We start from the raw sequence: 25,924 nt of genomic DNA, 5'->3' as shown, positions 1-25,924 counted from the left end.
TCATAATTTCTAAGGTTTTTGGTAAATAGGAAAATGGGTAACCTGACCCAATGAAAGTCTCGGGTCCCGGTTGAACTGGCCAGACTGGGTTTTAAAACATTGGAAATAATAATTCCTTAACAAGTGAAAAGAGTCTTGTACTAAATAACTAAAATATTTAGTGTTTTCTCTGTACCATTTCAACTCACTTTAGAACACAAAATTAAAAAAAAAAAATCGCTTTAATTTCCTTTTCAATCTTGTGTATTATGATGGAAGCAACATGAATGTCAAGAAACGAATATCGTAATCTAATTAAACAATCCAATAGAAGCAAAACACACGGTAACTCCTGTTACAGCAAAATGATAAGTTAATCCGGCAATAATGATCTGACAGGTTTTGAGCGAGAAAGTATATATGGTCTCGCTTCAACACGCCGGAGGAAAGCTTTTGTATGGACTACTGAATGCTGATGTGTTCCCGGGACGTGAAAATACAACCTGCATTATGGAATGAAATTTAGTAATGGATCTCCTAGGTGGTGCTCCCCTCGCAACACAGGTCCCTTAATGAATTTAATATACATATTATTTTATTAAATTTTATACGTGACATGAGGAGATGTAGCAATTATCGCAATCACGACTCTTTCTAGCATTCGGAGCCACTGATAGGATATAAAGCTACCTGGTAATTTCCGAGCGTATAAGACTTGAAACCGGCTGCACAATAATCAAAATAATACTCCCATGTCCGAATGAACTTCTCGTTGAATCCCAGAGCAAGAATTTTGCTATAAATGAATTCAATAACATCAATATACAGAATTTTGTTACACACAGCAGAAAACCCTCTTGGAGAACAATGCATGTGAAAGGTAAAATATTAGACAACTTCTGTGTTAATTTCAGTACCTTTGTTTCTCCATGAAATTTTTTCTCCAACACCGGAGTGTTTGGTAGTAATGGATTCCTATATTTTCCACATGCTCCACGCTGCAATAAAACAAGAAAAAAAGAAGTTAACTCTGCGGGAAATATGAAATAATGCCTGCAGAACATTGTTTATATGTACCAGAGTCTGGAAGCAGAAGCCATGGCTGATGTTATCCTACTTAATGAAGGCAGGCATCCACCAGGGAAAATATATTCCTTCATGAAGTCTGGACTCAGCCTAAACTCGTTATAACGCTCGTCCGGTATCGATGTGAACTAGAAACATCAATAAAATATGATGTTCAAAGAAAAATAAGACTCATCTTTGTGAAATGTAGAATGTGTGAGCATTTAGCACTGCATTTGCAACCATTTATCAATAATACCTGTAGAACAAGAAGCCCGTTGTCTGCCAGTACTGATTCGCAGCAACCAAAAAATTCCTCCGTGAATTCATGGCCTACATGTTCAATCATCTCACTGAAGAAAGGGAATTAACATATCATTTTATTGTATCCGGAATCAATGTTATGGTCATTTATAAAATAGTTGGTGGTAGAAGAACTTACCAGGAAATAATTCGGTCATATTTGTCGGTTTTAGGCAGTTGGCGATAGTCACAGAGATATAATCTGATACGATCCTGAACGCAGAAAAAGTTAAGCTTATGAACAATGTGATTCGGCTCCAGGAATATTAGTAATTTCTGAAAACTAAAATATTTCATTTACCTGAAGGCCAGCTTCCTTCACTTTCATTTCAGCTTATTTCAGTTGCTCTTCGGAGAGAGTAATGCCTGTGTATTTGCATCCCGTTCGTTTGACAACTTCAATGGCTAAGGTTCCCCATCCACATCCAATGTCAAGAACTTCATGTTCTTTACTAACTCTTGCCTGGATGCATTTAATGAGAAAACCATAAGCATCACCATATTAAGATTTTTGTAAATTTAATGAATTTAAGCAGACTCACTTTCTCAATCAGAAGAGAAACTTTTCTCATTTGGGCAACTTTCAGGTCTTCATCTTCGCTCTATAAAACAATTTGATGCATAAATTAGTGTATATCTCCGAAGAAGAATGAAGTAAAAATAAGCAAAGAAACGGATTCTAACCTTAAATACGGCACATGAGTATGTCATTGATTCGTCCAGGAACAGAGCGAAAAGTTTGTTGCTCTAGAAACACAAACCATAAGCTGTAAGTTTCCACATCATATAAGCTTCCATTAATAGCTTACTTGGTATTATTTCTTTCCAGGATTGCCCAAAAACATCAGTGGTGAAAGAAATTACCAGATCGTAGTGACGAGATATATTCCTGCGAGCTTGTGTAAGAGTATTTTGTCTTGATACATGGCGAAAGAAATACTTTGCGGATGCAATGCCAGCTGACAGTAACAATGGTGACCACCAACCCCTAAAGACAATGGAGGGAAAGTATAAATGTAATAAGATTTCAGGGAAAAAAAAAAAAAAATACTAACTGTAATATCGGATTCCAGCATTTCACCAATCACAATGTACCTTTTCTGGTTTAATTTGGAGACAGAAGAATCAAGATCTCTGTTGGCAATAAGAATCTGAAATATAATCAGCAAGGAGAAAGTTTCTGCTAGTAGATACAAACAACATAATTTGTTTTCGGAACTCAATCAGTATCTTACCATAAATAAATTTAGAAGACCTTCTTCTTTATCCACAAACGAAAAATCTCCATTGATATATGAATCTGCAAGGCCTAAATCAGCCTGTGTCATAACCTGACAGCAATTGGGCTCATTAGTGGTGGTTAGAATTTTAAGCATAACATTTGAATATTAACATACTGCATCCCTTATGTTATATATTCAGAAATTTTCTTTAAAAAGATGTCAAACCTAAGTTGAGAGTATACCTTCCAGTAAAACTGGGGATTATGAACTCTCAAAACAGTTTTCAGATGACAGTTTTTCTTGGTTCCTTCAAAAGTAAACATTGTTCCTCCCTCCTCCAGTAAACTAGAACCAAAAAGCACATTGGATCAGTAACTTCATACTATTTTTACTGTAGTAAAAGAAAAAAGAAAATTTCTGTACAGATTGATGATTTTGCTCCCTAGATTGCACATATATATATGTAAATGTTTGAGTTTAGGGGAATGGGAGTGTATGCATATTCGTGTGACAGGAAAAACAGGCAAAAATGATTCAAAAATACAAATGAACTCACATCAAACTGCCAGTAGAAATATAATGTCCTAGAAATCTAGCAACAACAAGTCGCGCCCCTGTGTCCATCCACGACGGTACCATGTGTTTTGGATTGCTCAAAATTTCATAATGTTTTCCTAGCACACAGTGTGCAGCACTCATGCCTGCCTGCAAAGAAGCACATTTCACTTGTAAGCCACAGTCACCAAATTGATAGATTTTCTTTAAATTGCCAACATGATTAATATTGTGGAATGGAATATTTCATTCCATTCTAGACTGACCACATTCAACAATACTTTATTGCAAAACAAATTTTGTTAAGTAATAAACTTAGGGGGGGACTAATTGTTACCTTCATGGTTATTCGTATTCTACGATATGCGATACGTATCAGAGAGTGTATCGTAAATCTTTCGATATGTTAATATGTATTTTATGATATGATACAAATTGATACGTATCATATCGTAGAATACATATCAACATATCGGTTTGGATCCTTAAAATATTGACACAAATTGATACGACTTTATTAATTTGGGCTGAAGGCCCAAAAAATTTTCAGGCTGGATCTAGGTCACCCAACCCGGTTTACTAAAATCCGTCCAAATTTACCCATTTTGTATAGAGAAAGTGAAGAGGAAAATGTGTTTCTATTTTACATGATAATAATAACACAAGTGGAGATATATATATTGATTTTGATCTTGGAAATTATATGAATAGTTGAAATGAAGTGATATAAATTCTTAATTTTGTGATTAATTTTGATTATGTAATATTATAATTTACAGCCAATAATATCACAAAATTCGTTAATTAATCTTAGGGATAATATTAATTTTTAGAATTATTTTATTATTATCTTTTTAAAAAGGCGTATCCTACAACCATGGTTACCTTTAGTCCATCCTCATGGAAGCCATAACCTGAAATTAAAAGTAAAACAAATTACTGAGATGATCTGTATCAAAGGAGCTAACTAGTGTATATTCTGTGACTTTTTCCTTCCATTAGATAAAATGCTTACCCTGATAAGCTCCGCAAAACCAAATTCCTCTCTTTCCCTGAATACTTTTAAGCTCAAGTGAAGCTTTTGATGCAGCAACAGATGGGACTGGATGACCAGTTGTCCACTTAAGCAATGTATGTTCTGGCTTACGTTCCGGATTGAGTGTTACAAGAAAAGGTAAAGTGGTCTCACCAAGGTTCTGCAAGGTGAATTAATAACTAGATTCATTGGCAGCATTACAGAAGGTGACAGCTATCTAACTCCATAAACTACAAGCTCAATTTACAGAAGACATATGTTCCAAACCTGAAGCACATTGAGCCAGTAAGTCAGGCATGCTTTGCTGTCTGTACTTCCAAGAAAGTTCCAAGCACTCCATGCTGCTGGGTTTTGGGGCATAAAACTTTTGTCACGATGAAGGAAAATATCACTGCCATAAAACGTTAAGAAATGATTTCACATTTTGTGTAGCAGATTACAAGAGTTGGCTATTTTATATCAGTTTCAGCATTCACCTATTCTAGAGGATTCTTCAAAAAGTAAACGGAAGAAAAATTTCCGATGGTAATGGAAGACATTGTACCTGTAGACATACTGGAATGCACCGAGTACTCTCGATTCATCAAATGTAGCTTGACATCCGAGTATTCTCAACGCATCTGGAGCATGAACAGCCATTATGCAGCCATTATACGTTTCTTCGGAACCATCTCCACATACTACGGTGCAACCTGCAACAACATATTCCTTTCGTTATTCAGAAAAAAAAGGCCGGGTAATATATTCCCTTTTCAAAAGCTTTCATGTGAAGGATTGCGATAAAAATTTAAGGAATTGAATAACTAACCTTCATCATCAGCTGACACAACAGAAGACACCTCACAATCAGTTCTTATTCGACAACCCCAGTTCTCGAGTCGTTCCCTGACCTGATTTTAACATTGGCAGCTCCTCAAGTTGAACATTCTTGAAAAAAATATACTTCCATAAAGATAATGAAAATCTGGAGTGTTTATACATAGAAACAAAAGACACCTTGTTGACGTAAGAATGTGAACGCCATCTGACAGTAAGCCATTGTGGGCGGCCGAAGAGCTGAAGTAGATGATGATTGCGGCAAAATGAAAGAACAGAGAAAGCAGAGAAGCTCAATACTCCTTCAGAGGGGCACGACCATATCGAACCACATATTGGAATCTATAAAATTGCAGAATTATAATACTTATTATTACAAAGAAACAAAGAGCATTATCATTATAATGGAGTGTGCAAGATTAAGGATATGACAAAATACAGTGCTTCAGCAGTCTCACAAGATAAGCCTTCTGAAATAACTCCGAGTAGCCCCGCGACTTTACAAACTGCCCCAAGGTCTCATTGCGATCAATGTCTGGATTGTTTTCGAGCTCTTCAACATAACTGCAATTACAAAAGAAAAGTTTGAGCACAAAGCGTTAACACAGTAAACTTGCTAGAACATGGTTGAAGAAAATAGTAGGTGACCCGAGAACATCATTCTTAAACTTGATAATTTCGCGAATCATTTGCCAGAAGTATGGATTGAGTATATTCTTCTTCTGTGCAAACAAGCTGGAGGGACCATTTCTGCTACCCCATTCGCAGCCGCGGCCTTTGTCTAAGCTCACTGCGAATGACATATCTGATATCTCCATATCAACTCCTAGACTCTCAAAGAACTCCATCATATTTGGATATGTTACCTGTCTCATCACGAACATTCAATAATCATTACTTGAAAACACTACATATAAAGCATGTTCAAGTATGGATAATTTCAGTGTTCTTCACAAAGATTGAAGTGGGCTCAATTCTTCTTCTATGAATGTCTTCAACTTGATAAAAAATGGCACCCGAAAAGCACATTATCGCCATATCAACCAGAAATGGTTGGAAGAAAAACCTTTCAGATAATGAATTGAACTCATATTGTTCATTATTCAGTTCGGTTTCTATAATTCCTATAACCCTGTAGAAATTTGTATTAATTTATATAATCAAACGTCATTTTGGTTACCCATTAATAAGGAAAAATTATTTAAAGGACCTTTTCTTTTAACAACTTACAAGCTGACCTCTTTAAAACTGGTTTAGTATATGAGACTTCCATCCAGTTTTTTGTTTTCTATTTTTACCCTCTCCGCAACTTTTCATGCCTTCGCCCAAGCGGTGCTCGAGTGAATTCTCTTCAGCGCTAGGATGACATTTTCTTAATTGGTTTAATATATGAGACCATGCCTACAATGGTGATCGGAGAAAGTCACTTTAATGCTCCAGTGGTTTCTCTCTAACGCTAAAGTGGCTTTTCCTAACTGTTAAGAGTGAAGAGGTTAAAATAAATAAAATAAATAAAAAAAAAGGGATGAAAGATCTTATCTATATATTGAGTATGTTGAATATATTTTACAGGGTTGATTTTGTAAGCTTTTAGAAGTATGAAAAGGTTGTTTTTGTAAATATGTAAAGCAATATAAAAACGTCATCATTGAGTGCTAATGTTTTTAGTATAACAGTTTTGTCTGTTATATAAATCAATGTAACTACTTTTTTCATTTAATAAAAAAGAAGCATTCTCTCTCTTCTGTTTGGCTAAAGTGTTCAGCTACTGTTTCCCTCTCTTAATTTGCGTGTTCAATCTTGGTTCTGGACCTTTCTTGATTTTTCTGCAAAAACCTTCATGGTATCAGAGCTTATGACCAACGTCTATGGCTCAATTGAATCCTGAATCTTCAAACTCTATTTCAAAATCAGAAATCGAACAAACTTGTGCTAGAAATGGCACAAATCTTAGTGTTTAGTCGTCTCTACCTCATTTCTGTCAAGCTTGGAGAGAAGAATTACGGTCACTGGCGCTCACAAATTCTCCCAGCTTTAGCATCTCATGACCTCGATGGCTTCATAACGGGTGAGAATGTTTGTCCACCTATGCTTGTTATTGAAATATCCAATGATTCTGAAGAATTTTTAAAAAGGCCTAACCCTAAGTATTTTAGCAGGAAAAGAGTAGATCAATGTCTAGTAAGTTGGTTGTTTTCGTCAATATCTGAAGGTATGTTCATACATGTAGCAAAATGTGTGAGTTCATATGAGATTTGGAATACCTTGGAGTTACATTTTTAGTCTTTTTCGAAGGCTAGGACATTGCATTTAAGGAACCTGTTACAAACTACCAAGAAAGACTCATTGAGCATCAACGAATATGTCTTAAAAATGAAGGAATTAGGAGATGAACTTGTAGCCAATGGTGTTAGTCTAAGTGATGAGGAGTTGTTGTTGTATATTCTGGATGGTCTTGGACCAGAATATGATGCAGTAGTAGCAAACTTGACTTACAATAGTAACTCAGCTAGTATTCAAGAAGCTCAATTCATGCTACACAAACATGAGATAAGGCTAGAAAGATAGCAAAGTAGCCTAACCAGTTTTCATGAACATATGACTTCTGCTTCGCTTGCTTCTAGACAAGATCCAAGTAACTCTCATACATCTACGTTTGTACCAAATACTCCATCTGAAGTCAAGCCTTCAATGTCAAACTATTCACCTCAAGGTTCAAGTTATAGTTTTCCTTCTAGTGCAAGTACTAATACTCCTGCAGGAGCTTATCCCACAAGGTTAACCTTTGGTTTTGGTAACAGTAGTTTTCAAGGACAAAATTTTGGCAGACCCTACTATTCACCTAATACACAACATTTCTTTGTTGGAGGACCTCAATTCAACAACAGTATAGTAAAAGGAAGAGGCAGGGGGTAGAGGTTACTTCAAACCAAAAACTAATATGTTAGGTATGTGGAAAGACATGACATTCTGCCATACAGTGTTATCATAGATTTGATCAAGAATATCAAGGTTTTGTTGCTCCTAATTACAATCATCCACCACAGTCAAGTAACAACATTCCCTCAGTATTTTCATCAACCACTTTTGTTGAAGGATCAGATACTCCAGCTTAGACTCTTCTTGCTACAAATCTCAATTTTTCTGCTTATAATAACCCTCACATACCTAATACCTCCTTTGTCTCTTTTCATGATCACTCAGCTTCTGGATTTCCATAGATGGTTCTTAATTCTGCTGTACCCTATCCATCTACACTAAATAGTCAACATACTTCTGCACCTACTTTTCATAGCATCACAGTTGATACCCCAAGGAACTTTGCACCAAGAGGTCTTCAAAACACTCTAGTAAATTCAGCTCTCATTGTGCAAGCTATAGCTACTCCACAAACTCTAAGTGATCAGTCTTGGTACATGGACTCTGGTTCTTCAAATCTCATGATAACTGATGGATCAAACTTAGTGGTTAAGACTTCTTATCCTGGAAATTCTAAGGTGCAAATTGGTAATGGATAATCTCTTCCAATCACTCACACAAGTATGCTCTTAATTCCGTCCTTTGATACTCATAAACTTATTCATCTTAGAGATATTCTCTATGTTCCTCAAATTGCAAAAAATCCGTTAAGCATCTCTCAAATTACTAAAGACAATAATGTATTTGTGGAATTTCATGCAGATTATTGCTTGGTAAAGGAGAAAAACAGTAAAGCTATTCTGCTTCAAGGCACTGTTAAGGATGGATTGTATTAGCTTGATCTTTGTCATTTTGCATATCCAATTTCAAACTGTCTTAGCTGTTCTACTACAGCTTTCCTGTCCTCATCAATAGAACCTACTGGTTCAGCTTCACATAATGTTAGGAATAAACATGTCACTCATTTTAGTAATGCTAGTCATAGTCCTCATACTATCTGTAATTCTGATGACAAGCTGAATAAGAATGCAAGCTTGGACTCACCTCTATTATGGCATGCAAGACTAGGGCATCCTAATGTTAGAACTTTTCATGCTGTCTTAGAAAAGTTAAATGTAAAAAAGTCCTTGACAAGCAATAAAACTTTCTTTTGTGAGGCATGTTAGTTTGGGAAATTGCAACAATGTCGTTTTCCTATTTCTTCTTCTAAAGCTATTGTACCTCTAGAACTGGTTCACTTAGATCTATGGGGTCCAACTCTCATAATTTCTAGAGAAGGATATATAAGTATTATATTATCTTTGTTGATGACTTCAGTCGTTTTACCTGGATCTACCTTTTGAAACTCAAATCTAAGGCTTATACAACCTTTGTCCAGTTTCACTGCTTTATAGAAAGGCAAATAAATCACAAGATTAAAACATTGCAGACTGACTAGGGACGAGAATTTAGAGCTTTCACTAGTTATTTACAACATTATGGCATACAATTTAGACATTCCTACCCCTATCTTCATCAGCAAAATGGCAGGGTGGAAAGAAAACATAGATCCGTCATAGCGTTTGGACTATCTCTCTTAGCTTATGCTGGAATGCCTTTAGCCTACTGGTGGGCAGCATTTAGTACAACCATTTATCTTCTTAACTACATCAGCTCCTGAGTTTGTATCACCCTCTGCTGTTCTGTTTAATAAAGAACCTAACTATGACCATCTCAAAGTATTTGGGTGCAGTTGCTACCCTTATCTTAAGCCCTACAATAAGCACAAATTGGCTTTCACACTGAGAAATGTTCATTCCTTGGCTACAGCTTATCTCACGAAGGATATCATTGTCTTAGTTTATCTGGTCGAGTGTACATTGTCAAGCAAGTGAAGTTTAATGAAGTGGATTTTCCATTCAAAACTGGATTTTCATCTTCAGAACTGCCCTTATCTCATGATATCCTCACCAGCTCATCTGTCACTTCTTGGACTCTTCCAAAGGATTCAATAGCTGCTGTTTCTAATGTCAGATACTCTCATTTGCCTGCTTCGCTTAAGAGATCAGATAGTACTTCTGGTTCTACTTCAACTGATCCTACTTAAATAGATCCACTATAGTCACCTAATTCCCTAGCACTAGTAGTTGTTCTTCCTCATGAAATTGATCTTCCTTCAGCTGATTTCCATAATATATTAGGAACATCACTCGATTTCATCCCTGTCAATGAATCCTCAACTATCTCCTCTCTGTACAGCCTGTCTCCTACAACTCACTCATTCTCTCTAGCAGTACCAGTTACTTCTTTAAATTTATCTCATACATCACCTGATCATCATATGAATATTTTGCCTGCTTCTCATCAATCTACAGTAGCTGGTAGCTCCACTAGCCCAACTTTAAACACTTATCCCATGTAAACAAGATCAAAGACTGGTACTAAACCTATCAAAAGATATACTGCCTATCCAGCTATGGTCTCCTCAGCTACTATCTTATCAGAACCACAGTCTATTACTGAGGCTCTACTTATTCCTGAATGGAAACAAGCCATGGTAGCTGAATACAAGGCCTTATTAAACAACAATACATGGGAGCTGATTCCATATGAAGAAGAGATGTAATGAAAGACAGGGGAGAGTCAAACCAGAAAGAGTTGAAAACCCCGTTCAAGTACTGCCTACTAGAGAAGAAAGAGAAAGGCCGATACCTCAGACAGTACAAAATCAGATTGAGCCGATTTATGGGCTTCCAAGTCAACATCAGCCGTCAGACTTTAAAGGTACAATGGACCCTTTAGTGGCAGAAGAATGGCTTAGGTCCGTTGAGCGTACGATGGCACTGTTTCCTATGACGAACCAGGAGAAGATTCGGTATGCCAGTTTCTTATTTTGGGGTGATGCCCGCATTTGGTGGGAATTGATGGAATACACTCATGATGTTCCGGTGATGACCTGGGGTGAGTTTAGAGGATTATTTGAAGCTGAGTATAGAACAAAGGATCGAGTTCATGAGAAGGTCCAAGAATTTATCAGTTTATAGCAGGGGTCTAGTACAGTGAAAGAGTATTCAGTGAGATCTTCATATTCTCTTAAAATAACTTTAATAAAAATTAACTAAGGGCTATAAAACATAATTTAAATCATATACCTCCATGTTGGGCGTTACAAGGGATGAATGTAGTAGGTAGCAAATAGGTTTTTAAAACAAAATTGAACTATGATGATACTTTTTAGAAGTCTAAAGCAAGGCTAGTAGCCAAAGACTTCCAACAAACTCCTGGCCTGGACTACTTTGATACTTTCTCACCAATGGTCAAAGCAGCCACAATAAGAGTAATGTTGTCTTTAACAGTTCATCAAGGATGAGATATTCAACAGCTAAATGTGAACAATGCCTTTCTAAATGGTGAATTGACAGAAACAATCTTTATGTTACCACCTGAAGGCTATATTGAATTTGAGCCACAATAGCACCATCCACAGCAGGTTTGCAAATTACAAAAGGCCTTATATGGCCTTAAACAATGTCCTGAAGCTTGGTTTGATAAGCTCAAGTCTGTCTTATTTGCATGGGGTTTTGTTAACTCTATCTCTGATGTGAGTTTGTTTTACTATAAACAAGATTTTGTTACAATGTATCTACTTGTATATGTAGATGACATTTTGGACATTGGAAATGATGATCATCTCATTTCCAAGTTGGTTGCTGATTTTAATGCCAAATTTGTACTTAAAACTTTGGAAGCAGTTCAATATTTCCTAGGGTTTGAAGTTAGTAGAAATTCCTCTGATTTGCTTCTCACATAGCCAAGTATGCTCATGATTTATTAGTAAAGGTAGGTATGGTAGATTCCAAGCCATGTTCTACACCTATGACCACTGGTCTTAATCTTGGCACAGAAGGGTGTAAGGTATTTGACCAACCTATGTTGTATAGAAGTATTATAGGTGGTTTACAATATCTGACTCTGTCAAGGCCAGACTTGGCTTTTGCTGTCAATAAATTGAGCCAGTTTCTGCAGCAGCCTAATGAGATTCACTGGACAGCATGCAAACGCATTCTGAGGTATGTTAAAGGTACTTTAAATCATGACATTTTGTTCACTAACAGGAAAGCTTTTGTTTTAGAAGCCTTTGCAGATGTTGATTGGGCTAGAGATGAGTTGGATATAAGATCCACTAGTGGGTATACTGTTTGTTTAGGAGGAAATTTGGTGCAATGGTCATCTAGGAAACAAAAGGTAGTCTCCTTGTCCTCAACTGAGGTTGAATACATGTCCCTAAGCCAAGCTGCCACTGAAGTGGTTTGGATTCAAAATCTTTTCCAAGAACTTGGCATTCACACAAGTCACATTCCAGTAATTTGGTGTGATAATATGAGTGTTGTGGCACTCTCTTCTAATCTTGTTTTTTATGCAAGATCAAAGCACATTGAAATAGATGCGCACTTTGTTAGAGAGTTGGTGACTAGAAAGTTGTTGAATGTTCAATACATTTCTACAAAATTTCAGATGGCAGATGTGTTTACCAAGGCTCTACCAAGTTCTAGGTTTGTAATGCTTAGGGACAAACTGAATGTCACTGATACATTGCCAAATGAAGCTGCTCATACTAATCTTGACAAATCTAATTCATGATACTAAGGTGCTACAGTGCCTTACCAAGATATGTTATGTTTAGTTCACTTTGTTTGTTGGGAACTAGCTGGCCTGCTCAGTATAAAGAATGTCAATTTGTTATCTAGAACATGTTTTGCCCTCCTAAATTGGTGCCTTAAGTGAGGATGCTTATTAGTAAGTGTTACCTTATGAAAGTGAATGAAAAAATGTCAAAAAAAAATCAATGTCAGGATTAGTACACTGACAACTAAAGGTTGCATAAGTATAATTGAGGAAGTCTTGCTTACGGGAAAATATTGATGTTTGTGTTTCTTTGTCTAGCTGAGGAAGTTTTGGTCACAGGAGAATATTGGTGTTAGCATCTTGGTTCACACAGGTTTTACCAGTTTAGTTTATGGGAGGATATTGAGTATGTTGAATATATTTTACAGGGTTGATTTTGTAAGCTTTTAGAAGTATGAAAAGGTTGTTTTTGTAAATATGTAAAGCAATATAAAAACGTCATCGTTTAGTGCTTATGTTTTTAGTATAACAGTTTTATCTGTTATATAAATCAATGTAACTACTTTTTACATTTAATAAAAAAGAAGCATTCTCTCCCTTCTGTTTAGCTAAAGTGTTCAGCTACTGTTTCCCTCGTTAATTTGCGTGTTCAATTTTGGTTCTGGACCTTTCTTGATTTTTCTGCAAAAACCTTCACTATAAACCAATTAAGAAGATGTCAAATTTCTATTTACATCCTAAAAAAGGGTCATTTTATAATTATTCCAAGTAATAACTTTTCGGTTGTACGTACCAATGTTTTAATTTCATAAAATAACAGATAGCTACGTGGTGTATAAAACTATAATATAATTTATGATAAATAAAACATTGTTTCATTGATGGTATTATATAAAATATATCTTAAACATTTTCTATTTTTTAGGGTTAATTTGTTTACCTCCCCTTATCCCCAGTATAATTTTAAAAAAGGGCATGGATGAAACCGGGAATTAATTTCCCTAGTGTAATTTTATAACAGGGTAAGAGCGAAACCAGAAATTAATTTTGGTAAGGGCCGAAAAAAAATATTAAATATTTATTAAAACAATATAGCTCTTTCGAATGCGAGAAATTTGTGTTAGTAAACATAGTACATATTCATTATACTGCAAAAATATATTTTATTTTAAAAGTGAAGAAAAATTGAACACAATACCCATGTGAAAATTGAATTAACTATGATATTGTTGGGAAGAGAAACAAATTACTTTTTAATCTAAAAATTTAAAAAATAAGGGAAGAAGGGTATGGGAAAAAACTGGAAAAAAATAATTATAAAATGAATTGATTCAAACCAAAAGTGTTCAAAATTAGAGAATTAAGAGATATTAAAAAAAAAAAAAAAATCAAATAATAACTTATAAGTTTAAATTTAATTACAAATATAAGTTTTGGAAATATGACCCTAACCCTTGTGCGTTTGGCCTTTTTGTAGTGAACACCTACTAGTTTTGGAAATGCGACCTTAACCCCCATTTTTTTTGAACCGTTAGGCTATTCTGTTTTAGTTTAAAAGAAAAAAACGTTTTTATTATTTATCTAAATTCAATCAATCTAAATTTTAACATCCAAAATATATCAACAATGTTTAGAGGTTAATATATTTTTTTTAAGAGTAACACTACACTCACTAACACTTCTCACTAACTTTCTCTTACTAACGCCACATGTCAGTTCACAATTCGTCAATTCACATGGGTCTTGTCAGTCCAATAATGGATCCCACCTAATTAAGCTAATTATAAACTCCCACATGGAGTTAGTGAGAGAGGTTAGTAAGAGGGATTAGTGAGATTAGTATTATTGTTTTTTTAATGTTAAATTGATGACATTATTGATAAATTTAAAGGTTGAATTAATAACATTTCCAAAACCATTGAATACTCACTACAAAAAGGTTAAACTCTTGAGAATTAAGGTCACATTTTCAAAATCATTTCAAAAAGGTCAAACATACAAGTTTTACTATAAAAAAAGGGTAATGCTATGAGTACTAACGGATTTTACTAACCAGTGTACTAACTTAAAGCATAGTACGGATACTATGTATGATTTTAACAAAGATTAATACACTGATTAGTAAAATCCGTTAGTACGCAAAGTATTATTCATAAAAAAAACCCTTTTAAAACACCTTCGTAATTGAAGAACTCTCGCTAACCTCTTCGTTTAAGTACCACTGACATCCCTTAAGATTTTCTTAGTTATCGGTAACTTCCCTAATAAGGGTTGGTTAGCAAAAATTAGACAAAAAAAACCTCAAGGAAGACCAAAGATACTTCCAAGAAAGATGAAGGGTGTTTAATTATGAAATCGTATCAAAAGTTCAAAACTCATCGGAGATTTAGCGAGATCAGCACCAAGAATTTTAAGTAAAACTGTCCTCACTCTATATTATTTAATGCTGGCGGCGAAATTGGATGGTGACCAGAAGTAGACAACACATGAGAGCGGTGAGTCAAAGTACACGTTCCTTTAACACATGGGTGAAGACAATTGTTTAATCTTCTGTAGATGGGTCCATAAGAATAATACTTCGCTTTCTTTTCTTTCTAGTTGCATCTTTCATATTGTTTGTTGATTTTGAGAATATAAATATCTTCTTATTCGATCCTAAAGTTCAGATACATGCATGAGAAAGAATGTAAATAAAAGAATTACATGTTTCGGGTTTATTTTAATCTNTTAGAGAATATGCAAATTGGTTGGAGTATAGTGTAGAAAAGGAGGGTGTTTTTGTTTGTGTTGTTATCTTTTTAGACATGAAATTAGCATTGATATTACCTGTTCGAACTGCAAGTGTTGAAAGAGCATTTTCTACGATGAAGATTGTGAAAAATCGACTACGGAATCGAATAGGAGATCAATTGTTAAATGATTGTCTTATTACATATATTGAGAGAGAGATATTTGCTGAATTGTCAATGAAGCAATTATGCAACGTTTTCAAAATATGAAAAATCGTCGAAGACAATTGTAGAATTGATAATTTTGTATATATAACTTTTAAAAGTATATTTTTTATGCTTATTACTTCGGTATATATTTTATTGTAAATTTATCAATTTTGATGTTTTGAACTCACTAACTCAGAATCCTAGCTACGTTCCTGAACATGGTCCAATATAATTAAACTAAAAAAACGTCATAACTACTAACTTACTATATTATTAAAAATAACATAAATTTTGCATAACAAGATTCTAAAGTCTCATTTTTTGCAGGGCTGGAGCTACATGAAGGCCACCCTAGGCCCTACAAATTTTTTTAAGTTTTTAACAATCTGGCAATTTTAGATCACAGTGAATTATTCAACGCGTGATGATTTTAATTTGTGATTAAAGTATGTAATATGTCTGTCTTTTTTAAATTTTGATATAATTTAACTTTTATTTGCTAGGGAAATTTTTATGGTATTTAAGAATAATTTTTCTCCATTACAAAAAAAAAAAAAAAAAAAAAAAAAAAAAAAAAAAAAAAAAAAAAGACAAAAACAAAAACAAAAACCCTTTAGACTAGGTGATATAATATCACATTTTTCAAAAACTGAAAAACTGTCTCCTGAAATCTCTTTGTAAAACAATGGTTTGAATTAATGGTATTTGGATAAGATAAATCAAAAGAGCATAGAATTGAAGTTACCTGAAGGGACTGACGGTTGAAGTTCTGAGATATTTAAGGTAATCGATCAATTAAGCAATAAGTAATGGCATTGATATAGCTTCAAATTGGAATGCAGAGAGGGTGTGAAATGGAAGGATAAATGTCGGTGGCAATAATAGCAAAGAGAAATGTCCTCTTTGGCGTTGTTGAAGATAATAACAGTACTGTATAGAGATAAGCCTTCAAGGGAAGAGTGTGTCAATTATTATTTATTAATGGAATTTGGTAAACTTTTGTGGGTTAATTATAAGCAAATGTCTTGAAACAATTACGATTAATTATTATGATCATGAATTCTGTTTAATTTAATTGAATCTTATTCTTCCAAAAAATATATATTTAAATTTATGTTTAATACGGTAAGATATAATTTTAAGGATACATTTTAACAAAACAAAGTATATAATATATGAATCTGAATGACAAAAAATGAATGCCGAGTGAAGTATAAATTTAAATACATTGTTTTACAGGTCAGTTATTTATTTATTTTTATTTTTATTACGACTGAGGGTGTCTGGGCCAGTTTACGTATATCTTAACTAATTTTTTCAGAACCGAAGAACTATCAACTGGATAAAAACTCTAATAGCTACCTTTATTAACAATCGTGGAGACCTGAACTCGGGAGACTAGACTAGTGAATTTATCTCTTGTGTTTCGATTTTAAAGTAAGGAATTGTGCTTAAATTTCATATATATCACACAAATCCCGTAATTAAAGTCAACATTAAACTATTTAAATTTATACCACGAATCTAATTTGAATTTGGAATATCGCTAAATTGATGCAAAAAATTAAAAAATTATGAAAAAAAAAAAAAAACAAATGTGACCACCTAAATCTATGTTTATGATAGACATCCTTACCTACACATTTTGGCCAATATGTCTTAGCATATCGAATCTCCAAAAAATTAAAAAATTATGAAAAAAAAAAAAAAACACATGTGACTACCTAAACCTATGTTTATGATAGACATCCTTACCTACACATTTTGGCCGATATGTCTTAGTGTATCGAATTTAATTTGAATTTGTAATATCGCTAAATTGATGCAAAAAATTAAAAAATTATGAAAAAAAAAAAAAAAAAACGCATGTGAGCACTTAAATCTATGTTTATGATAGACATCCTTACCTACACATTTTGGCCGATATGTCTTAGCGTATCGAATCTAATTTGAATTCCTCCCGCAACTTTCTGCCTTCGCTCTAGCGGTGCTCGAGTGAATTCTCTTCAGCGTTAGGATGGCTTTCCTTAACTGCTAGAATAAAGAGGGTAAAAATTTGAAAAATACATTTTTTAATTGGTTAATATATGAGACCATGCCTACATGGTGTTGGAGAAAGTCCATTTAATGCTTGGTGGTTTCTCTCTACGCTAGAGTGGCTTTCCCTAATGTTAAGAATGAGAGGTTCAAATCATAAAATAAAAAATAAAAAAAAGGGATGAAAATCTTATCCATATATTAGTATGTGAATATATTTATAGGGTTGATTTTGTAAGCTTTTAGAAGTATGGAAGGGTTGTTTTTTGTAAATATGTAGCAATATAAAAACGTATTGTTTAGTGCTTATGTTTTTAGTATACAGTTTTGTCTGTTTATAAGAGTAATATTGCTTACTCACCATCTTACTATTCTTTGTATATAACGCATAACTGGTACTATTAAATTTAACAAAGGTAATAAAGCGGTTAGTAAAACTCGTGAGTAAGCATAGTATTTCTGGTTTATAAATCAGTAACTACTTTTGACATTTAATAAAAAAGAAGCATTCTCTCTCTTCTTTTGGCTATAGTGTTCAGCTACTTTTTCCCTCTCTCAATTGGGTGTTCAATTTTCCTTTGCCCTTTCTTGATTTTTGCAAAAACCTTCATGTATCAGAGCTATGACCAACGTCTATGCCTCATCGAATCCTGAATCTTCAAACTCTATTCAAATCAGAAATCGAACAATTGTGCTAGAAGGCACAATCCTAGTGTTTAGTCGTCTCTACCTACCATTTTTCTACAACTTGGAGAGAGAATTACGGTCACTGGCCCTACAAATTCTCCCAGCTTTAGCTCTCATGACCTCGATGGCTTCCATAACGGGTGAGAATGTTTGTCCACCTAGTGCTTGTTATTGAAAAAATCCAATGATTCTGAAGAATTTGTAAAAAGGCCTAACCCTAAGTTTTTAGCTGGAAAAGAGTATCAATGTCTAGTAAGTTGGTTGTTTTCGTCATATCTGAAGGATGTTCAACATGTAGCAAAATGTGTGGTTCATATGAGATCTTGATACCTTGTTTTACATTTTCAGTCTTTTTCGAAGGCTAGGACATTGCATTTAAGGAACCTATCCAAACTACTAAAGAAGACTCATTGAGCATCAACGAATATGTCCAAAAATGAAGGAATTGGAGATGATTCTAAGTTGATGGAGATTTGTTGTAATATCTGGATGGCTTGGACCAAATATGATGCAGTAGTGCAAACTTGACTTACATAGTAACTCAGCTAGTATTCAGGAAGCTCATTCATGCTACACAAACATGAGATAAGGCTAGAAAGACAGCAAAGTAGCAACCATGTTCATGAACATATGACTTCTACCCCACTTGCTTCTAGACAAGATCCAAGTAACTCTCATACACTACGTTTGTACCAAATACTCCATCTGAGTCAAGCCTTCAATGTCAAACTATTCACCTCAAGGTTCAAGTTATAGTTTTCCTTCTAGTGCAAATACTAATCTCCTACAGGAGCTTATCCCACAAGGTTAACCTTTGGTTTTGGTAACATTATTTCAAGGCCAAAATTTTAGCAGACCCTACTATTCACCTAATACACACATTTCTTTGTTTCGGAGGACTCAATTCAACAATCTGTAAAAGAAGGGCAGGGGTAGAGGTTACTCAAACCAAAACTATATGTCAGGTTATGTGAAAGACAAGACATTCTGCCATGTATGTTATCATAGATTGATCAAGAATATCAAGGCTTTGTTGCTGCTAATACAATCATCAACCATAGTCAAGTACTACATTCCCTCAGTATTTTCATCAACCACTTTTGTTGAAGGATCAATACCCAGCCACAGACCCTTCTTGCTGCAAATCTCAATTTTTCTGCTTATAATAACCCTCCATACCTAATACCTACCTCCTTTGTCTCTTTTCATGATCACCCAGCTTCTGGATTTCCATAGATGGTTCTTAATTCTGTTGTACCCTATCCATCTACACTAAATTCAACATACTTCTACACCTACTATCATACACCACACAGTTGATACCCCTGGGAACTTTGCACCAAAGTCTTCAAAACACTCTGTAAATTCAGCTCCCATTGTGCAAGTTATAGCTACTCCACAAACTCTAAGTGATCATCCTGGTACCTGGACTCTGTGCTTCAAATCACAGATAACTGATGGATCAAACTTAGTGGGTTAAGACTTCTTATCCTGAAAATCTAAGGTGCAAGTTGGTAATGGATAATCTCTTCCACACACTCACAAGGTATGCTCTTAATTCCATCCTTTGATACTCATAAACTTATTCACTTAGAGATATTCTCTTTGTTCCTCAAATTGCAAAAATCCATTAGCATCTCTCAAATTACTAGAGACAATAATGTATTTGTGGATTTCATGCTAATTATTGCTGGTAAAGGACAAAACAGTAAAGCTATTCTGCTTCAAGGCACTGTTAAGGATGGATTGTATTAGCTTGATCTTTGTTATTTTGCATATCCAATTTCAGACTGTCTTAGCTCTTCTACTATGCAGCTTCCTGTCCTCATCAATAGAACCTACTAGTTCAGCTTCACATAATGTTAGAATAAACATGCCACTCATTTTAGTAATGCTAGTCATAGTCCTCATACTATTTGTAATTCTGATGACAAGCTGAATAAGACTACAAGCTTGGACTTACCTCTATTATGGCATGCAAGACTAGGCATCCTAATGTTAGAACTCTTCATGCTGTCTTAGAAAAGTTGAATTTAAAAAAGTTCTTGACAAGCAAAAACTTTCTTTTGTCAGCATGTCAGTTTGGGAAATTACAACAATGTCATTTCCTATTTCTTCTTCTAAAGCTACTGTACCTCTAGAGCTGGTTCACGTAGATCTGTGGGGTCCCACTCTCATAATTCTAGGAAGGATATATAAGTATTATATTTATCTTTGTTGATGACTTCAGTCGTTTTACCTGAATCTACCTTTTGTAACTCAAATCTAAGGCTTATACACCTTTGTCCAGTTTCGCTGCTTTAGAGCTTTCACTAGTTATTTACAACATTATGGCATACATTTAGACATTCCTGCCCCTATCTTCATCAGCAAATGGAAGGGTGAAAGAAAACATAGATCCATCATAGTGTTTGTGACTGTCCTCTTTAGCTTATGCTGGAATGCCTTTAGCCTATTGGTGGGCAGCATTTAGTACAACCATTATCTTCTTAACAGATTGCCTACATCCTCTTAAGTTTGTGTCACCCTATGCGTTCTGTTTAATAAGAACCTAACTATGACCATCTCAAGTATTTGGGTGCAGTTGCTACCCTTATCTCAGGCCCTACAATAATCACAAATTTGGCCTTTCACACTGAAAATGTTCATTCCTTGGCTACAACTTATCTGACAAAGGATATCATTCTTCAGTTTATCTGTGTCGAGTGTACATTGTCAAGCAAGTGAAGTTTAATGAATGGATTTTCCATTCAAAACTGGATTTTCATCTTCAAACTGCCCTTATCTCATGATATCCTCACCAGCTCATCTGGCACTTCTTGGACTCTTCCAAGGATTCAATAGCTTGCTGTTTCTAATGTCAGCATACTCTCATTTGCTTGCTTCCCTTAAGAGATCAACAGTACTTCTGGTTCTACTTCAACTGATCCTACTCAATAGATCCACTACAGTCACCTAATTCCTTAGCACCAATAGTTGTTCTTTCCTCATGAAATTGATTTTCGTTAGCTGATTTCCATAATATATTAGTAACATCACTCAATTCATCCCTATCAATGAATCCTCAACTATCTCTCTCCTCTCCGTATAGCCTGTCTCCTACAACTCCTCATTCTCTCCAGCAGTACCGGTTACTTCTTTAGATTTATCTCATACATCACCTAATCATCATATGAACATTTTGCCTGCTTCTCATCAATCTGCAGTAGCTGGTAGCTCCACTAGCACAACTTTACACACTTATCCCATGTAAACAAGATCAAAGACTGGTACTAACCTATCAAGGATATACTGCCTATCCAGCTATGGTATCCTCAGCTACTATCTTGTCAGAACCAAAGTCTATTATTGAGGCTTTTCTTTTTTGAATGGAAACAGCCATGGTAGCTGAATACAAGGCCTTATCAAACAACATACATGGGAGTTGGTTCTATATGAAGAAGGGATGAATGTAGTTGGGTAGCAAGGGTTTAAAAAACAAAATTGAACTATGATGGTACTCTTCAAAAGTATAGCCAGGCTGGTAGCCAAAGACTTCCAGCAAACTGCTGGCCTGGACTACTTGATACTTTCTCACCAATGGTCAAAGCAGCCACAATAAGAGTATGTTGTCTTTAGCAATTCATCAGGATGGGTAGTTTCAACAGTTGATGTAACAATGCCTTTCTAAATGGTGAATTGACAGAAACATCTTTATGTTACCACTTGAAGGCTATACTGAATTTGAGCCACAGTACCCATCCATACGGTTTACAATTACAAAAGGCCTTATATGGCCTTAAACAATGTCCTAAAGCTTGGTTTGATAAGCTCAATCGTCTTACTTGCATGAGTTTGTTAACTCTATCTCTAATGTGAGTTTGTTTTACTAAAACAGGATTTTGTTACAATGTTCTACTTGTATATGTAGATGACATTTTGGACAGTGGAAATGATGATCAGCTCATTTCCAAGTTTGGTTGTTGATTTGAATGCCAAATTTGTTCTTAAAACTTTGGAAGCATTTCATATTCCTAGGGTTTGAAGTTATTAGAAATTCCTCTGGTTTGCTTCTCACATAGCCAAGTATGTCCTGATTTATAGTAAAGGCAAGTGGCAGATTCCAAGCCATGTTCTATACCTATGACCACTGGTCTTAAACTTGGCATAGAACGGTGTAAGGTATTTGACCAACCTACGTTGTATAGAAGTATTATGTGGTTTACAATATCTGACTCTGTCAAGGCTAGACTTGGCTTTTTGCTGTCAATAATTGAGCCAGTTTCTGCAGCACCTAATGAGATTCACTAGACAGCATGCAAACGCATTCTGATGGTATGTTAAAGGTACATTAAATCAGGCATTTTGTTCTCTAACAGGAAAGCTTTTGTTTTAGAAGCCTTGTGCAGTTGCTGATTGGGCTGGAGATAGTTGGATAGAAATCCACTAGTGGGTACTATTTGTTTAGGAGGAAATTTGGTGCATGGTCATCTAGGAAACACAAAGGTAGTCTCCTTGTCCTCAACTGAGGCTGAATACAGGTCCCTAACCAAGCTGCCACTGAAGTGGTTTGGATTCAAACTTTTCCAAGGACTTTGGCATTCACACAAGTCACATTCCATAATTTGGTGTGATAATATGAGTGCTGGGGCACTCTCTTCTAATCTTGTTTTTAATGCAAGAGCAAAGCACATTGAAATAGATGTGCACTTTGTTAGAGAGTTGGTGACTAGAAAGTCATTGATGTTCAATACATTTCTACAAAATTTCAGATGGTAGATGTGTTTACCAAGGCTCTACCAAGTTCCAGGTTTTGTAATGCTTAGGACAAACTGAATGTCACTGATACATTCCAAATGAACTGCTCATACTAATCTTGACAAATCTAATTCATGATACTAAGGTGCTACAGTGCCTTACAAGATATGCTATGTTTAGTTCACTTTGTTTGTTGGGAACTAGCTGGCCTGCTCAGTAATAAGAATGTCAATTTTTTATCTAGAACATATTTGCCCTCCTAAACTGGTGCCTTAAGTGAGGATGCTTATTAGTAATGTGTTACCTTATGAAAGTGAATGAAAAAATTGTCAAAAAAAATCAATGTCAGGATTAGTAACACTGACACTAAAGGTTGCATGTATATTGAGGATCTTGCTTACGGAAATATTGATGTTTGTGTTTCTTTGTCTAGCTGAGGAAGTTTTGGTCACAGGAGAATATTGTGTTAGCATCTTGGTTCACACAGTTTTACCATTTTAGTTTATGGAGGATATGTGTATGTTGAATATATTTTACAGGGTTGATTTTGTAAGCTTTTAGAAGTATGAAAGTTGTTTTTTGTAAATATGTAAAGCAATATAAAACTTCATCGTTTAGTGCTTATGTTTTTAGTATACCGTTTTATCTGTTATATAAATCAATGTAACTACTTTTTCATTTAATAAAAAGAAGCATTCTCTCCCTTCTGTTTAGCTAAAGTGTTCGCTACTGTTTCCCTCGTTAATTTGCGTGTTCAATTTTGGTTCTGGACCTTCTTGATTTTTCTGCAAAAACTTCACTATAAACCATTAAGAAGATGTCAATTTCTATTTACATCCTAAAAAAGGGTCATTTATATTATTCCAATTAATAACTTTTTGGTTGTATGTACCATGTTTTTATTTCATAAATAACAGATAGCTACGTAGTGTTAAAACTATAATATAATTTATGATAAATAAACATTGTTTCATTGATGGTATTATATAAAATATATCTAACATTTCCTATTTTTTAGGGTTAATTTGTTTACCTCCCCTTATCCCCAGTCTAATTTTAAAAAAGGGCATGGATGAACCAGGAATTAATTTCCCTAGTGTAATTCTATAACAGGTAGAGCGAAACCAGAAATTAATTTTGTAAGGCTGACAAAAAGTATTAAATATTTATTAAACAATATAGCTCTTTCGAATGCGAGAAATTTGTGTTAGTAAACATAGTACATATTCAGTATACTGCAAAAATATATTTTATTTTAAAAGTGAAGAAAAATTGAACACAATACCCGTGTGAAATTGAATTAACTAGGATCTTGTGGGAAGAGAACAAATTACTTTTTAATCTAGAAAATTAAAAATAAGGGAAGAAGGGTAGGGAAAAAACTGAAAAAATAATTATAAATGAATTGATTCAACCCAAAGTGTTCAAAATTAGAGAATTAAGAGATATTAAAAAAAAAATTATCAAATTAACTATAAGTTTAAATTTAATTACAAATCTAAGTTTAGGAAATGTGACCCTAACCCTTGTGCTTTTGCGCGTTTTTGTAGTGACACCTACTAGTTTTTGGAAATGCGACCCTAACCCTCATTTTTAGTTTAAAGAAAAAAAACGTTTTTACTATTCATCTAGATTCAATCAATCTAATTTTAACATCCAAATATCAACAATGTTTTAGAGTTAATAATTTTTTTTAAAGTTAAATTGATGACATTATTGATAAATTTAAAGGTTGAATTAATAACATTTCAAAACTAATGAATACTCACTACAAAAGGCTAAACTCTTGAGAGTTAAGGTCACATTTTCAAAATCATTTCAAAAAGGTCAAACATAGAGGTTCTACTATAAAAAAAAAAACCTTTTAAAACACCTTCATATTGAAGAACTCTCGCTAACCTCTTCGTTTAGTACCACTGACATCCCTTAGATTTTCTTAGTTATCGGTAACTTTCCTAATAGGGTCGGTTAGCAAAAATTAGACAAAAAAAAACTCAAGGAAGACCAAAGATACTTCCAGAAAGATGAAGGGTTTTTAATTCTGAAATCGTATCAAAAGTTCAAAACTCATTGGAGATTTAGCGAGATCAGCACCAAGAATTTTAATAAAACTGTCCTCACTCTTATTATTAATGTTGCCGGCGAAATTGGATGGTGACCAGAAGTAGACAACACATGAGCGCTGAGTCAAGACACGTTCCTTTAACACATGGGTGAGGCAATTGTTTAATCTTCTGTAGATGGGTCCTAAGAATAATACTTCGCTTTCTTTTCTTCTAGTTGCATCTTTCAATTGTTTGTTGATTTTGAGAATATAATATCTTCTTATTCGATCCTAAAGTTCAGATACATGCTATAGAAAGAATGTAAATAAAGAATTACATGTTTCGGGTTTATTTTAATCTCATTGAAAATGAAGTTAGTGATAAAAGAGAATCAGACCCTGCTATTAAGACAAAAAAAAGAGATTATGAACAGTGTTATCTGATAATGATATGACTAATCATGGATTCGTAAGTCAAACAACAATTAAATAATTAATTAATTTAATTATTTAGTCGAGAAGAAGAAGAAGAAGTTATCTATTATTTGTAGCACTTTTAATTTTGTTTTATTTTTTTTTTTCCCAATATCAAGTGTAATGAAATTTATAAATAATTCAAACCAAATTTATAATTATTCATCTTTTATATATTATTGAATCTTTCTAATTCATTGCACTAGATATGTTACTACCATAGTTGGAAAGCCCATAAATATAATATTATGATAATTTACTTCTTGTTCCAAATTCTGTGAAGCAGAAAGAAAACTGAATGCAGAAAGAAAAAGAGAGAGACAGTTAAACTTACGCGATTGAAGACCATGAAACCGAGGTCTAAATCAATGGCATCGAAAGTGACAGTCTTCGCATGGCCGCCAAGGTAGTCTTCCTTCTCGTAAAGCACGACATCAACGCCTGCTTTTGCAAGAACAAACGCCGAAAAGTCCACTAATCCGCCGCCAACCACCGCCACTCTCAT

At 34.5% G+C, this 25,924-nt stretch overlaps 1 protein-coding gene and 1 pseudogene across 1 annotated transcript; both read right to left on the bottom strand.

Moving 5' to 3' along the window:
* The window catches only part of LOC116135089, a 31,021-nt pseudogene extending 14,647 nt beyond the window's left edge, over window positions 1-16,374 (bottom strand).
* LOC116135087 lies at window positions 227-25,924 on the bottom strand. Its single transcript, XM_031420786.1, is given in 23 exon segments — window positions 227-482; window positions 670-775; window positions 897-977; window positions 1,057-1,193; window positions 1,304-1,397; window positions 1,487-1,560; window positions 1,649-1,810; window positions 1,890-1,949; window positions 2,032-2,094; window positions 2,212-2,335; window positions 2,443-2,498; window positions 2,583-2,678; window positions 2,813-2,915; window positions 3,127-3,275; window positions 4,011-4,039; window positions 4,141-4,321; window positions 4,429-4,552; window positions 4,706-4,853; window positions 4,970-5,051; window positions 5,158-5,319; window positions 5,436-5,541; window positions 5,626-5,843; window positions 25,754-25,924. Coding segments are annotated over 23 exon segments (2,598 nt in total). The 3' UTR covers window positions 227-410.

The sequence above is a fragment of the Pistacia vera genome, unplaced genomic scaffold (genome assembly GCF_008641045.1).
Source record: "Pistacia vera cultivar Batoury unplaced genomic scaffold, PisVer_v2 Contig294, whole genome shotgun sequence".
Taxonomy (NCBI): Eukaryota; Viridiplantae; Streptophyta; class Magnoliopsida; order Sapindales; family Anacardiaceae; genus Pistacia; species Pistacia vera.
Note: the sequence above shows the minus strand (reverse complement) of the source record. Positions and strands in the feature narration are given on the sequence as shown.